Raw genomic sequence first — 15,453 nt, 5'->3', positions numbered from 1 at the left:
CAGGAAAAAGGTCTACATTATGGGCTACCAGGGAATAGGGCTACCTGGGAATAGGGCTACCAGGGAATAGGGCTACCAGGGAATAGGGCTACAGCATGGGCTACCAGGGAAAAGGTCTACAGTATGGGCTACCAGGGAGACAGGGTTGTTCAAACAATAGTGGATCTTATCTGTACTTTGCTCTCTGGTGATGAGAGGATTGAGCTTGTGTTGGTGACGTTTGAGAGAGAGAGAGTGGAAACTGAGCTGCACTTCCTAATCTCCTACCAAATGTATGACCATATTAGAGACACATATTTCCCTCAGATTACACAGAGCCACAAAGAATTCAAAAGCAAATCCAATTTTGATAAACTCCCATATCTATTGGGTGAAATACCACAGTGTGCCATCACAGCAGCAAGATGTGTGACCTGTTGCCTCAAGAAAAGGGCGACCAGTCAATAACCAACACCATTGTAAATACAACCTATATTTATGTTTATTTATTTTCCCTTTTGTACTTTAACTATTTGCACATCATTACAACACTGTAAATAGACATAATGTGACATTTGAAATATCTTTTTTCTTTTGGACCTTTTGTGAGTCTGTTGACTGTATATTTTTTATTGTTTATTTCACTTTTGTTAATTATCTATTTAACTTGCCTTGACAATGTTAACATACTGTATGTTTCCCATGCCAATAAAGCCCCTTCAATTGAAATTGAAAGAGGGAGAGAGAGGCTAACAAGCTAAGTGAGTGAAAAGAGGGAGGGAAGGAGGGAGGGAGGTGTGAGAAAGTGTGAAAACAGAGGGAGGGAAGGAGGGAGGGAGGGAGGGAGGTGTGAGAAAGTGTGAAAACAGAGGGAGGGCGGGAGGGAGGGAGGCAGGTCAGTTTGGTGAGAGGAGTGAAAGTAGTCAAGGCTAAACTCAGTCCTCCAACAACACCAGGCTGCTATAGAGCACGCAGTCTTTCTCTCTCGACCCCTGCATTTTTCAGACACCCCATCTTCTCCTCCATTCTTCATCCTCTCCTCCCTTCCTCTTTCGCTGGCTTGGTGACCCCTGGTCTGCTTGTCACTTCCTGAGCCCTTTGACCTTTTAATCCCAGGGAGCGCCGGGAGACCAGCAATTCCTCAGGACAACATGCCCCTGACCCTCCCCCACCTCCCATCTCTTCCCAGGCTGCATGGTGTGCCCATGCCCCATCTTCCCATTCTGCCTGGCCTCTGCCAGGGGCCTCGGAGGCTGCTGCTGGACTGCACCTCTGTACTGGACCATCTCCCGGTTTCAGGTAGGTACCCTCTGACCCTTCACCTCCCACAGGACCATCTCCCAGTCTCAGGTATGTACCCTCTGACCCTTCACCTCCCACAGGACCATCTCCCAGTCTCAGGTAGGTACCCTCTGACCCTTCACCTCCCACAGGACCATCTCCCAGTCTCAGGTATGTACCCTCTGACCCTTCACCTCCCACAGGACCATCTCCCAGTCTCAGGTAGGTACCCTCTGACCCTTCACCTCCCACAGGACCATCTCCCAGTCTCAGGTATGTACCCTCTGACCCCTCACCTCCCACTTGGTACAGACATCATTACAACATCTAGTTTTGAGTTACATTGGATTGAGTTGTCAACTACAGTAATTCAATGTGAAATCAACAAACATTTGAACCATTTCACTGGATTAAGGGTAGAAGTTGATTGGTCGAAAACTTCTTTATGGTGATTAATTTTTTGCAAATCCAATCAGTATTCCATGTTGATTTAACATCATCACATAGATGTTTGTTGTTGTTGTTGAAATGAAGTGGAAACGACATTGACTCAACCTGTTTATGCCCAATGGGCTGTCTCAGGTAGGAACCTTCTGACCTTTAACCTAATCTCCAAATCAAATGTTATTTGTCACATAAATGTGTTTAGCATCATTACACATTGACCTTCGTGACCCTTCGCCCTGTTGGAACATGACCTGGATTAAAAGAGAGAAAGAGTCTGTCTTAATTCACAGCTTTATTACCCATATAATACACCACTGTTGGGTGTCATATGAGATTTGCAAAGAGAGAAGGGGAGTAGAGAGATAGGCAGGTAGGTCTTCACCATATATTCCTTCAATTTCACCCTTATTTCAATAGTGTCTTTGTGAGTTGTTGCTGTGTTTGGACTGTTAGTATGTCTAGTTGTTGCTGTATTTGGACTGTTAGTATGTCTAGTTGTTGCTGTATTTGGACTGTTAGTATGTCTAGTTGTTGCTGTATTTGGACTGTTAGTATGTCTAGTTGTTGCTGTATTTGGACTGTTAGTATGTCTAGTTGTTGCTGTATTTGGACTGTTAGTATGTCTAGTTGTTGCTGTATTTGGACTGTTAGTATGTCCAGTTGTTGCTGTATTTGGACTGTTAGTATGTCTAGTTGTTGCTGTATTTGGACTGTTAGTATGTCTAGTTGTTGCTGTATTTGGACTGTTAGTATGTCCAGTTGTTGCTGTATTTGGACTGTTAGTATGTCCAGTTGTTGCTGTATTTGGACTGTTAGTATGTCTAGTTGTTGCCGTATTTGGACTGGATTGTTAGTATGTCCAGTTGTTGCTGTATTTGGACTGTTAGTATGTCTAGTTGTTGCTGTATTTGGACTGTTAGTATGTCCAGTTGTTGCTGTATTTGGACTGTTAGTATGTCTAGTTGTTGCTGTATTTGGACTGTTAGAATGTCTAGTTGTTGCTGTATTTGGACTGGACTGTTAGTATGTCCAGTTGTTGCTGTATTTGGACTGTTAGTATGTCCAGTTGTTGTTGTATTTGGACTATTAGTATGTCCAGTTGTTGCTGTATTTGGACTGTTATTATGTCCAGTTGTTGCTGTATTTGGACTGTTAGTATGTCTAGTTGTTGCTGTATTTGGACTGTTAGTATGTCCAGTTGTTGCTGTATTTGGACTGTTAGTATGTCTAGTTGTTGCTGTATTTGGACTGTTAGTATGTCTAGTTGTTGCTGTATTTGGACTGGACTGTTAGTATGTCCAGTTGTTGCTGTATTTGGACTGTTAGTATGTCCAGTTGTTGTTGTATTTGGACTATTACTATGTCCAGTTGTTGCTGTATTTGGACTGTTAGTATGTCTAGTTGTTGCTGTATTTGGACTGTTAGTATGTCTAGTTGTTGCTGTATTTGGACTGTTAGTATGTCCAGTTGTTGCTGTATTTGGACTGTTAGTATGTCTAGTTGTTGCTGTATTTGGACTGTTAGTATGTCCAGTTGTTGCTGTATTTGGACTGTTAGTATGTCTACTTGTTGCTGTATTTGGACTGTTAGTATGTCTAGTTGTTGCTGTATTTGGACTGGACTGTTAGTATGTCCAGTTGTTGCTGTATTTGGACTGTTAGTATGTCTAGTTGTTGCTGTATTTGGACTGTTAGTATGTCTAGTTGTTGCTGTATTTGGACTGGACTGTTAGTATGTCCAGTTGTTGCTGTATTTGGACTGTTAGTATGTCTAGTTGTTGCTGTATTTGGACTGTTAGTATGTCTAGTTGTTGTTGTGTTTGGACTGTTAGAATGTCCAGTTGTTGCTGTATTTGGACTGTTAGTATGTCCAGTTGTTGCTGTATTTGGACTGTTAGTATGTCTAGTTGTTGCTGTATTTGGACTGTTAGTATGTCCAGTTGTTGCTGTATTTGGACTGTTGGTATGTCTAGTTGTTGCTGTATTTGGACTGTTAGTATGTCTAGTTGTTGCTGTATTTGGACTGGACTGTTAGTATGTCCAGTTGTTGCTGTATTTGGACTGTTAGTATGTCTAGTTGTTGCTGTATTTGGACTGTTAGTATGTCCAGTTGTTGCTGTATTTGGACTGTTAGTATGTCTAGTTGTTGCTGTATTTGGACTGTTAGTATGTCCAGTTGTTGCTGTATTTGGACTGTTAGTATGTCTAGTTGTTGCTGTATTTGGACTGTTAGTATGTCCAGTTGTTGCTGTATTTGGACTGTTAGTATGTCTAGTTGTTGCTGTATTTGGACTGTTAGTATGTCTAGTTGTTCCTGTATTTGGACTGTTAGTATGTCCAGTTGTTGCTGTATTTGGACTGTTAGTATGTCTAGTTGTTGCTGTATTTGGACTGTTAGTATGTCCAGTTGTTGCTGTATTTGGACTGTTAGTATGTCTAGTTGTTGCTGTATTTGGACTGTTAGTATGTCTAGTTGTTGCTGTATTTGGACTGTTAGTATGTCCAGTTGTTGCTGTATTTGGACTGTTAGTATGTCTAGTTGTTGCTGTATTTGGACTGTTAGTATGTCCAGTTGTTGCTGTATTTGGACTGTTAGTATGTCCAGTTGTTGCTGTGTTTGGACTGTTAGTATGTCTAGTTGTTGCTGTATTTGGACTGGACTGTTAGTATGTCCAGTTGTTGCTGTATTTGGACTGTTAGTATGTCTAGTTGTTTCTGTATTTGGACTGTTAGTATATCCAGTTGTTGCTGTATTTGGACTGTTAGTATGTCCAGTTGTTGCTGTATTTGGACTGTTAGTATGTCTAGTTGTTGCTGTATTTGGACTGTTAGTATGTCCAGTTGTTGCTGTATTTGGACTGTTAGTATGTCTAGTTGTTGCTGTATTTGGACTGTTAGTATGTCCAGTTGTTGCTGTATTTGGACTGTTAGTATGTCTACTTGTTGCTGTATTTGGACTGTTAGTATGTCTAGTTGTTGCTGTATTTGGACTGGACTGTTAGTATGTCCAGTTGTTGCTGTATTTGGACTGTTAGTATGTCTAGTTGTTGCTGTATTTGGACTGTTAGTATGTCTAGTTGTTGTTGTGTTTGGACTGTTAGAATGTCCAGTTGTTGCTGTATTTGGACTGTTAGTATGTCCAGTTGTTGCTGTATTTGGACTGTTAGTATGTCTAGTTGTTGCTGTATTTGGACTGTTAGTATGTCCAGTTGTTGCTGTATTTGGACTGTTAGTATGTCTAGTTGTTGCTGTATTTGGACTGTTAGTATGTCTAGTTGTTGCTGTATTTGGACTGGACTGTTAGAATGTCCAGTTGTTGCTGTATTTGGACTGTTAGTATGTCTAGTTGTTGCTGTATTTGGACTGTTAGTATGTCCAGTTGTTGCTGTATTTGGACTGTTAGTATGTCTAGTTGTTGCTGTATTTGGACTGTTAGTATGTCCAGTTGTTGCTGTATTTGGACTGTTAGTATGTCTAGTTGTTGCTGTATTTGGACTGTTAGTATGTCCAGTTGTTGCTGTATTTGGACTGTTAGTATGTCTAGTTGTTGCTGTATTTGGACTGTTAGTATGTCTATTGTTGCCTTGTATTTGGACTGTAGTATGTCCAGTTGTTGCTGTATTTGGACTTTAGTATGTCTAGTTGTTGCTTGTATTTGGACTGTTAGTATGTCCAGTTGTTGCTGTATTTGGACTGTTAGTATGTCCTAGTTGTTGCTGGTATTTGGACTGTAGTATGTCTAGTTGTTGCTGTATTTGGACTGTTAGTATGTCCAGTTGTTGCTGTATTTGGACTGTTAGTATGTCTAGTTGTTGCTGTATTTGGACTGTTAGTATGTCCAGTTGTTGCTGTATTTGGACTAGTTAGTATGTCCAGTTGTTGCTGTATTTGGACTGCTAGTATGTCCAGGTTTTGCTGTATTTGGACTGTTAGTATGTCCAGTTGTTGCTGTGTTTGGACTGTTAGTATGTCTAGTTGTTGCTGTATTTGGACTGGACTGTTAGTATGTCCAGTTGTTGCTGTATTGGACTGTTAGTATGTCTAGTTGTTTCTGTATTTGGACTGTTAGTATATCCAGTTGTTGCTGTATTTGGAGACTGTTAGTATGTCCAGTTGTTGCTGTATTTGGACTGTTAGTATGTCTTGTTGTTGCTGTATTTGGACTGTTAGTATGTCCAGTTGTTGCTGTATTTGGACTGTTAGTATGTCTAGTTGTTGCTGTATTTGGACTGTTAGTATGTCTAGTTGTTGCTGTATTTGGACTGTTAGTATGTCTAGTTGTTGCTGTATTTGGACTGTTAGTATATCCAGTTGTTGCTGTATTTGGACTGTTAGTATGTCTAGTTGTTGCTGTATTTGGACTGTTAGTATGTCTAGTTGTTGCTGTATTTGGACTATTAGTATGTCCAGTTGTTGCTGTATTTGGACTGTTAGTTTGTCCAGTTGTTGCTGTATTTGGACTGTTAATATGTGCAGTTGTTGCTGTGTTTGGACTGTTAGTATGTCTAGTTGTTGCTGTATTTGGACAGGACTGTTAGTATGTCCAGTTGTTGCTGTATTTGGACTGTTAGTATGTCTAGTTGTTTCTGTATTTGGACTGTTAGTATGTCCAGTTGTTGCTGTATTTGGACTGTTAGTATGTCCAGTTTGTTGCTGTATTTGGACTGTTAGTATGTCTAGTTGTTGCTGTATTTGGACTGTTAGTATGTCCAGTTGTTGCTGTATTTGGACTGTTAGTATGTCTAGTTGCTGCTGTATTTGGACTGTTAGTATGTCCAGTTGTTGCTGTATTTGGACTATTAGTATGTCCAGTTGTTGCTGTATTTGGACTGCTAGTATGTCCAGTTGTTGCTGTATTTGGACTGTTAGTATGTCCAGTTGTTGCTGTGTTTGGACTGTTAGTATGTCTAGTTGTTGCTGTATTTGGACTGGACTGTTAGTATGTCCAGTTGTTGCTGTATTTGGACTGTTAGTATGTCTAGTTGTTTCTGTATTGGACTGTTAGTATATCCAGTTGTTGCTGTATTTGGACTGTTAGTATGTCCAGTTGTTGCTGTATTTGGACTGTTAGTATGTCTAGTTGTTGCTGTATTTGGACTGTTAGTATGTCCAGTTGTTGCTGTATTTGGACTGTTAGTATGTCTAGTTGTTGCTGTATTTGGACTGTTAGTATGTCTAGTTGTTGCTGTATTTGGACTGTTAGTATGTCTAGTTGTTGCTGTATTTGGACTGTTAGTATATCCAGTTGTTGCTGTATTTGGACTGTTAGTATGTCTAGTTGTTGCTGTATTTGGACTGTTAGTATGTCTAGTTGTTGCTGTATTTGGACTATTAGTATGTCCAGTTGTTGCTGTATTTGGACTGTTAGTTTGTCCAGTTGTTGCTGTATTTGGACTGTTAATATGTGCAGTTGTTGCTGTGTTTGGACTGTTAGTATGTCTAGTTGTTGCTGTATTTGGACAGGACTGTTAGTATGTCCAGTTGTTGCTGTATTTGGACTGTTGTATGTCTAGTTGTTTCTGTATTTGGGACTGTTAGTATGGTCAAAAAAAAAAAAAAAAAAAAAAAATTGTTGCTGGGGGTATTGGACTTGTTAGTATGTCCAGTTGTTGCTGTATTTGGACTGTTAGTATGTCTAGTTGTTGCTAGTATTTGGGACTGTTAGTATGCTGCAGGTTGTTGCTGTATTTGGACTGTTAGTAATGTTCTAGTTGGTTGCTAGTATTTGGGGGGACTGTTAGTAATGTCCAGGTTGTTGTCTGTATTTGGACTGTTAGTATGTCTAGTTGTTGCTTGGTATTTGGACTGTGTAGTGATGTCCTAAGTTGTTGGCGGTATTTGGACTGTTAGTATGTCCAGGTTGTTGCATGTATTGGACTGTTAGTATGTACCAGTTATTGCTGTATTTGGACTGTTAGTACTGTCTAGTTGTTGCTGTATTTGGGAACTGTTAGTATGTCCTAAGTTGTTGCTGTATTTGGACTGACATGTTAGTATGGTCCCAGCTGTTGCTAGTATTTGGACTGTTAGTAAATGTCCATGGGTGTGTTGCTGTATTTGGAACTGTTAGTATGTCCAGTTGTTGCTGTATTTGGACTGTTAGTATGTCTAGTTGTTGCTGTATTTGGACTGTTAGTATGTCCAGTTGTTGCTGTTTTTGGACTGTTAGTATGTCCAGTTGTTGCTGTGTTTGGACTGTTAGTATGTCCAGTTGTTGCTGTATTTGGACTGTTAGTATGTCTAGTTGTTGCTGTATTTGGACTGTTAGTATGTCCAGTTGTTGCTGTATTTGGACTGTTAGTATGTCTAGTTGTTGCTGTATTTGGACTGTTAGTATGTCCTAGTTGTTGCTGTATTTGGACTGTTAGTATGTCCAGTTGTTGCTGTAGTTGGACTGTTAGTATGTCTAGTTGTTGCCTGTATTTGGACTGGTTAGTATGTCCAGTTGTTGCTGTATTTGGACTGTTAGTATGTCTAGTTGTTGCTGTATTTGGACTGTTAGTATGTCCAGTTGTTGCTGTATTTGGACTGTTAGTATGTCTAGTTGTTGCTGTATTTGGACTGTTAGTATGTCTAGTTGTTGCTGTATTTGGACTGTTAGTATGTCCAGTTGTTGCTGTATTTGGACTGTTAGTATGTCTAGTTGTTGCTGTATTTGGACTGTTAGTATGTCCAGTTGTTGCTGTATTTGGACTATTAGTATGTCCAGTTGTTGCTGTATTTGGACTGCTAGTATGTCCAGTTGTTGCTGTATTTGGACTGTTAGTATGTCCAGTTGTTGCTGTGTTTGGACTGTTAGTATGTCTAGTTGTTGCTGTATTTGGACTGTTAGTATGTCCAGTTGTTGCTGTATTTGGACTGTTAGTATGTCTAGTTGTTTCTGTATTTGGACTGTTAGTATATCCAGTTGTTGCTGTATTTGGACTGTTAGTATGTCCAGTTGTTGCTGTATTTGGACTGTTAGTATGTCTTGTTGTTGCTGTATTTGGACTGTTAGTATGTCCAGTTGTTGCTGTATTTGGACTGTTAGTATGTCTAGTTGTTGCTGTATTTGGACTGTTAGTATGTCTAGTTGTTGCTGTATTTGGACTGTTAGTATGTCTAGTTGTTGCTGTATTTGGACTGTTAGTATATCCAGTTGTTGCTGTATTTGGACTGTTAGTATGTCTAGTTGTTGCTGTATTTGGACTGTTAGTATGTCTAGTTGTTGCTGTATTTGGACTATTAGTATGTCCAGTTGTTGCTGTATTTGGACTGTTAGTTTGTCCAGTTGTTGCTGTATTTGGACTGTTAATATGTGCAGTTGTTGCTGTGTTTGGACTGTTAGTATGTCTAGTTGTTGCTGTATTTGGACAGGACTGTTAGTATGTCCAGTTGTTGCTGTATTTGGACTGTTAGTATGTCTAGTTGTTTCTGTATTTGGACTGTTAGTATGTCCAGTTGTTGCTGTATTTGGACTGTTAGTATGTCCAGTTGTTGCTGTATTTGGACTGTTAGTATGTCTAGTTGTTGCTGTATTTGGACTGTTAGTATGTCCAGTTGTTGCTGTATTTGGACTGTTAGTATGTCTAGTTGCTGCTGTATTTGGACTGTTAGTATGTCCAGTTGTTGCTGTATTTGGACTATTAGTATGTCCAGTTGTTGCTGTATTTGGACTGCTAGTATGTCCAGTTGTTGCTGTATTTGGACTGTTAGTATGTCCAGTTGTTGCTGTGTTTGGACTGTTAGTATGTCTAGTTGTTGCTGTATTTGGACTGGACTGTTAGTATGTCCAGTTGTTGCTGTATTTGGACTGTTAGTATGTCTAGTTGTTTCTGTATTTGGACTGTTAGTATATCCAGTTGTTGCTGTATTTGGACTGTTAGTATGTCCAGTTGTTGCTGTATTTGGACTGTTAGTATGTCTAGTTGTTGCTGTATTTGGACTGTTAGTATGTCCAGTTGTTGCTGTATTTGGACTGTTAGTATGTCTAGTTGTTGCTGTATTTGGACTGTTAGTATGTCTAGTTGTTGCTGTATTTGGACTGTTAGTATGTCTAGTTGTTGCTGTATTTGGACTGTTAGTATATCCAGTTGTGCTGTATTTGGACTGTTAGTATGTCTAGTTGTTGCTGTATTTGGACTGTTAGTATGTCTAGTTGTTGCTGTATTTGGACTATTAGTATGTCCAGTGTTGCTGTATTTGGACTGTTAAGTTGTCAGTTGTGCTGTATTTGGACTGTTAATATGTTGCAGTTGTTGCTGTATTTGGACAGGACTGTTAGTATGTCCTAGTTTGTTGCTGCTGTATGTGGACAGGACTGTTAGTATGTCCTAGTTGTTTGCTGTATTTGGACTGTTAGTATGTTCCAGTTTCTGTTGTTCTGTATTTGGACTGTTAGTTATGTCCAGTTGTTTGCTGTATTTGGACTGTTAGTATGATCCTAGTTTGTTGCTGTATTTGACTGTTAGTATGTCTAGTTGTTGCTGTATTTGGGACTGTTAGTATGTCCTAGTTGTGCTGTATTTGGACGGTTAGTATGTCCAGTTGTTGCTGTATTTGGACTGTTAGTATGTCCTAGTTTGCTGTTTGGACTGTTAGTATGTCTAGTTGTGTGCTGTATTTGGACATGTTAGTAATGTCTAGTTGTTGCTCAGTAATTTGGACTGTTAGTATGGCCCAGTTGTTGCTGTATTTGGACTGTTAGTATGTCCAGTTATTGCTGTATTTGGACTGGTTAGTATGTCTAGTTGTTGCTGTATTTGGACTGTTAGTATGTCTAGTTGTTGCTGTATTTGGACTGGACTGTTAGTATGTCCAGTTGTTGCTGTATTTGGACTGTTTAGTATGTCCAGTTTGTTGCCTGTATTTGGACTGTTAGTATGTCTAGTTGTTTGCTGTATTTGGACTGTTAGTATGTCCAGTTGTTGCTGTATTTGGACTGTTAGTATGTCCAGTTGTTGCTGTGTTTGGACTGTTAGTATGTCCAGTTGTTGCTGTATTTGGACTTTTAGTATGTCTAGTTGTTGCTGTGTTTGGACTGTAGTATGTCTAGTTGTTGCTGTATTTGGACTGTTAGTATGTCTAGTTGTTGCTGTATTTGGACTGTTAGTATGTCTAGTTGTTGCTGTATTTGGACTGTTAGTATGTCCAGTTGTTGCTGTATTTGGACTGTTAGTATGTCCAGTTGTTGCTGTATTTGGACTGTTAGTATGTCTAGTTGTTGCTGTATTTGGACTGTTAGTATGTCTAGTTGTTGCTGTATTTGGACTGTTAGCATGTCTAGTTGTTGTTGTATTTGGACTGTTAGCATGTCCAGTTGTTGCTGTATTTGGACTGTTAGTATGTCCAGTTGTTGCTGTATTTGGACTGTTAGTATGTCTAGTTGTTGCTGTATTTGGACTGTTAGTATGTCTAGTTGTTGCTGTATTTGGACTGTTAGTATGTCCAGTTGTTGCTGTATTTGGACTGTTAGTATGTCTAGTTGTTGCTGTATTTGGACTGTTAGTATGTCCAGTTGTTGCTGTATTTGGACTGTTAGTATGTCTAGTTGTTGCTGTATTTGGACTGTTAGTATGTCCAGTTGTTGCTGTATTTGGACTGTTAGTATGTCCAGTTGTTGCTGTGTTTGGACTGTTAGTATGTCCAGTTGTTGCTGTATTTGGACTTTTAGTATGTCTAGTTGTTGCTGTGTTTGGACTGTTAGTATGTCTAGTTGTTGCTGTATTTGGACTGTTAGTATGTCTAGTTGTTGCTGTATTTGGACTGTTAGTATGTCTAGTTGTTGCTGTATTTGGACTGTTAGTATGTCCAGTTGTTGCTGTATTTGGACTGTTAGTATGTCCAGTTGTTGCTGTATTTGGACTGTTTAGTATGGTCCTAGTTGTTGCTGTATTTGGACTGTTGTATGTCTAGTTGTTGCTGTATTTGGACTGTTAGCATGTCTAGTTGTTGTTGTATTTGGACTGTTAGCATGTCCAGTTGTTGCTGTATTTGGACTGTTAGTATGTCCAGTTGTTGCTGTATTTGGACTGTTAGTATGTCTAGGTGTGCTGTATTTGGACGTTAGTATGTCTAGTCGTTGCGTATTGGACTGTTAGTATGTCCAGTTGTGTGCTCGTATTTGGACTTGTTAGTATGTCTAGTTGTTGCTGTATTTGGACTGTTAGTATGTCCAGTTGTTGCTGTATTTGGACTGTTAGTATGTCTAGTTGTTGCTGTATTTGGACTGTTAGTAGTCCAGTTGTTGCTGTATTTGGACTGTTAGTATGTCTAGTGGTGCTGTATTTGGACTGTTAGTATGTCCAGTTGTTGCTGTATTTGGACTGTTAGTATGTCTAGTTGTTGCTGTATTTGGACTGTTAGTATGTCTAGTTGTTGCTGTATTTGGACTGTTAGTATGTCCAGTTGTTGCTGTATTTGGACTGTTAGTATGTCTAGTTGTTGCTGTATTTGGACTGTTTAGTATGTCCAGGTGTTGCTGTATTTGGACGTTAGTATGTCTAGTTGTTGCTGTATTTGGACTGTTAGTATGTCTAGTTGTTGCTGTATTTGGACTGTTAGTATGTCCAGTTGTTGCTGTATTTGGACTGTTAGTATGTCTAGTTGTTGCTGTGTTTGGACTGTTAGTATGTCCAGTTGTTGCTGTATTTGGACTGTTAGTATGTCTAGTTGTTGCTGTATTTGGACTGTTAGTATGTCTAGTTGTTGCTGTATTTGGACTGTTAGTATGTCTAGTTGTTGCTGTATTTGGACTGTTAGTAGTCAGATTACGTCTGACTGAGCTGCTTCACATGGAAGGGATCTTTAGACCAGAGCCCTTTGGGATGCAGCCAACAACTCCCACACTGCTCTGAGGCTGGCACAACTGGTTGAAATTGGCCTAATTTTACACAACAACATGGAAGCCTTGGTGATCTTTTAACTGAATACAGTACAGTAGGTGTGTCTGGAACACATCTGGTAGAACATCCCTTTAGAGCTGGTCTGGAAAAGGCTGTGGATCACGATACTGTGATGCTGTGGATGAGGTTACTGTGATGCTGTGGATGAGGTTACTGTGATGCTGTGGATGAGGTTACTGTGATGCTGTGGATGAGGTTACTGTGATGCTGTGGATGAGGTTACTGTGATGATGTGGATGAGGATACTGTGGTGTGTGGATGAGGATGCTGTGGATGAGGTTACTGTGACGATGTGGATGAGGATACTGTGATGCTGTGGATGAGGTTACTGTGATGCTGTGGATCAGGTTACTGTGATGCTGTGGATCAGGTTACTGTGATGCTGTGGATGAGGTTACTGTGACGATGTGGATGAGGTTACTGTGATGCTGTGGATGAGGTTACTGTGATGCTGTGGATGAGGTTACTGTGATGCTGTGGATCAGGTTACTGTGATGCTGTGGATGAGGTTACTGTGATGCTGTGGATCAGGTTACTGTGATGCTGTGGATCAGGTTACTGTGATGCTGTGGATGAGGTTACTGTGACGATGTGGATGAGGTTACTGTGATGCTGTGGATGAGGTTACTGTGATGCTGTGGATCAGGTTACTGTGATGCTGTGGATGAGGTTACTGTGATGCTGTGGATGAGGTTACTGTGATGCTGTGGATGAGGTTACTGTGATGCTGTGGATGAGGTTACTGTGATGCTGTGGATGAGGTTACTGTGATGCTGTGGATGAGGTTACTGTGATGCTGTGGATGAGGTTACTGTGATGCTGTGGATGAGGATGATGTGATGTGTGGATGAGGTTACTGTGATGCTGTGGATGAGGATACTGTGATGCTGTGGATGAGGATACTGTGATGCTGTGGATGAGGATACTGTGATGTGTGGATGAGGATACTGTGATGCTGTGGATGAGGTTACTGTGATGCTGTGGATGAGGATGTTATAGTGTGTGTGGATGAGGATGATGTTGATGAGGATACTGTGATGGTGGTGCTTGCACACTCCTGTACTTCATGTTCACCCGTGACTGCGTGGCCACACACGCCGCCAACTCAATCATCAAATTTGCAGACGACACAACAGTAGTAGGCCTGATTACCAACAATGCTGAGACAGCCTACATGGAAGAGGTGAGGGCCCTGGGAGTGTGGAGCCAGGAAAACAATCTCTCACTCAACGTCAACAAAACAAAGGAGCTGATCGTGGACTCCCCCCATCCACATCGACGGGACCGCAGTGTAGAAGGTGGAAAGCTTCAATTTTCTCGGCGTACACATCACTGACAAACTGAAATGGTCCACCCACACTGACAGTATGGTGAAGAAGGCGCAACATCCCCTCTTCAACCTCAGGAGGCAGAATAAATTTGGCTTGGCATCTAAAACCCTCACAAACTTTTACAGATGTTAAAATTTAAGAGCATCCTATCGGGCTGTATCACCGCCTGGTACGGCAACTGCACCGCCCGCAACCGCAGGGCTCTCCAGAGGGTGGTGCGGTCTGCCCAACACATCACCGGGGGCAAACTACCTGCCCTCCAGGACACCTACAGCACCCGATGTCACAGGAAGGCCAAAAAGATCATCAAGGACAACAACCACCCGAGCCACTTTCTGTTCTCCCCACTATCATCCAGAAGGCGAGGTCAGTACAGGTGCATCAAAGCTGGGACCGAGAGACTGAAAAACAGCTTCTATCTCAAGGCCATCAGACTGTTAAATAGCCATCATTAGCATATTAGAGGCTGCTGCCCTATATACATGGACTTGAAATCACTGGCCACTTTAATAATGGAACACTAGTCACTTTAATAATGTTTACATATTTTGCATTACTCATCTCATATGTTTATACTGTATTCTACTCTACTGTATTTTAGTATTTGCTCATCCAAATATTTCTATATTCTTATTTCTATTCATTTACTTTAGATGTGTGTATACTGTGTGTAATGTTGTGAAATTGTTAGATATTACTTGTTAGATATTACTGCACTGTTGGAGCTAGAAATGCAAGCATTTTGCTACACCCACAATAACATCAGCTAAACATGTAAATGTGACCATTTGATTTGATTTTGTGCATTTGAACATGTATTAATCAGTGTAATACTCAGTTCTGAGGACAGGGGGCGGGGGGCGGGAGGATTGTGGGAGGGAGGATTGGGGGAGGGAGGACTGGGGGAGGGAGGGCTGGGGGCGGGAGGGCTGGGGGCGGGAGGACTGGGGGAGGGAGGACTGGGGGCGGGAGGACTGGGGAGGGAGGACTGGGGGAGGGAGGATTGGGGGCGGGAGGACTGGGGGCGGGAGGACTGGGGGAGGGAGGACTGGGGGGAGGGAGGACTGGGGGCGGGAGGACTGGGGAGGGAGGACTGGGGGCGGGAGGACTGGGGCGGGCGGGAGGACTGGGGAGGGAGGATTGGGGAGGGAGGACTGGGGGAGGGAGGATTGGGGGGAGGGAGGATTGGGGGAGGGAGGACTGGGGGCGGGAGGACTGGGGGCGGGAGGACTGGGGGAGGGAGGACTGGGGGGGAGGGAGGGCTGGGGGGGGGGGAGGGAGGACTGGGGGGAGGGAGGACTGGGGCGGGAGGACTGGGGAGGGAGGACTGGGGGCGGGAGGATTGGGGAGGGAGGACTGGGGGAGGGAGGACTGGGGGAGGGAGGACAGGGGGGAGGGAGGACTGGGGGAGGAGGACAGGGGGGAGGGAGGACTGGGGGCGGGAGGACTGGGGAGGGAGGACTGGGGGAGGGAGGATTGGGGAGGGAGGACATGGGGGAGGGAGGACAGGGGGGAGGGAGGACTGGGGAGGAG

At 42.0% G+C, this 15,453-nt stretch overlaps 1 protein-coding gene across 1 annotated transcript in view; it reads left to right on the top strand.

Annotated features, from left to right (window-relative positions):
• Positions 1-1,089: 1,089 nt before the first annotated feature.
• The window catches only part of LOC115172965 (protein EFR3 homolog B), a gene marked incomplete in the record, with an annotated part of 49,740 nt that continues 35,376 nt past the window's right edge, over positions 1,090-15,453 (top strand). Inside the window, 1 exon segment of the mRNA XM_029730886.1 lies at positions 1,090-1,278. Coding sequence (XP_029586746.1) covers positions 1,131-1,278 — 148 coding nt within the window.

This window comes from Salmo trutta, chromosome 33 (assembly GCF_901001165.1).
Source record: "Salmo trutta chromosome 33, fSalTru1.1, whole genome shotgun sequence".
Taxonomy (NCBI): Eukaryota; Metazoa; Chordata; class Actinopteri; order Salmoniformes; family Salmonidae; genus Salmo; species Salmo trutta.
This window is presented reverse-complemented; position numbering and strand designations above follow the sequence as displayed.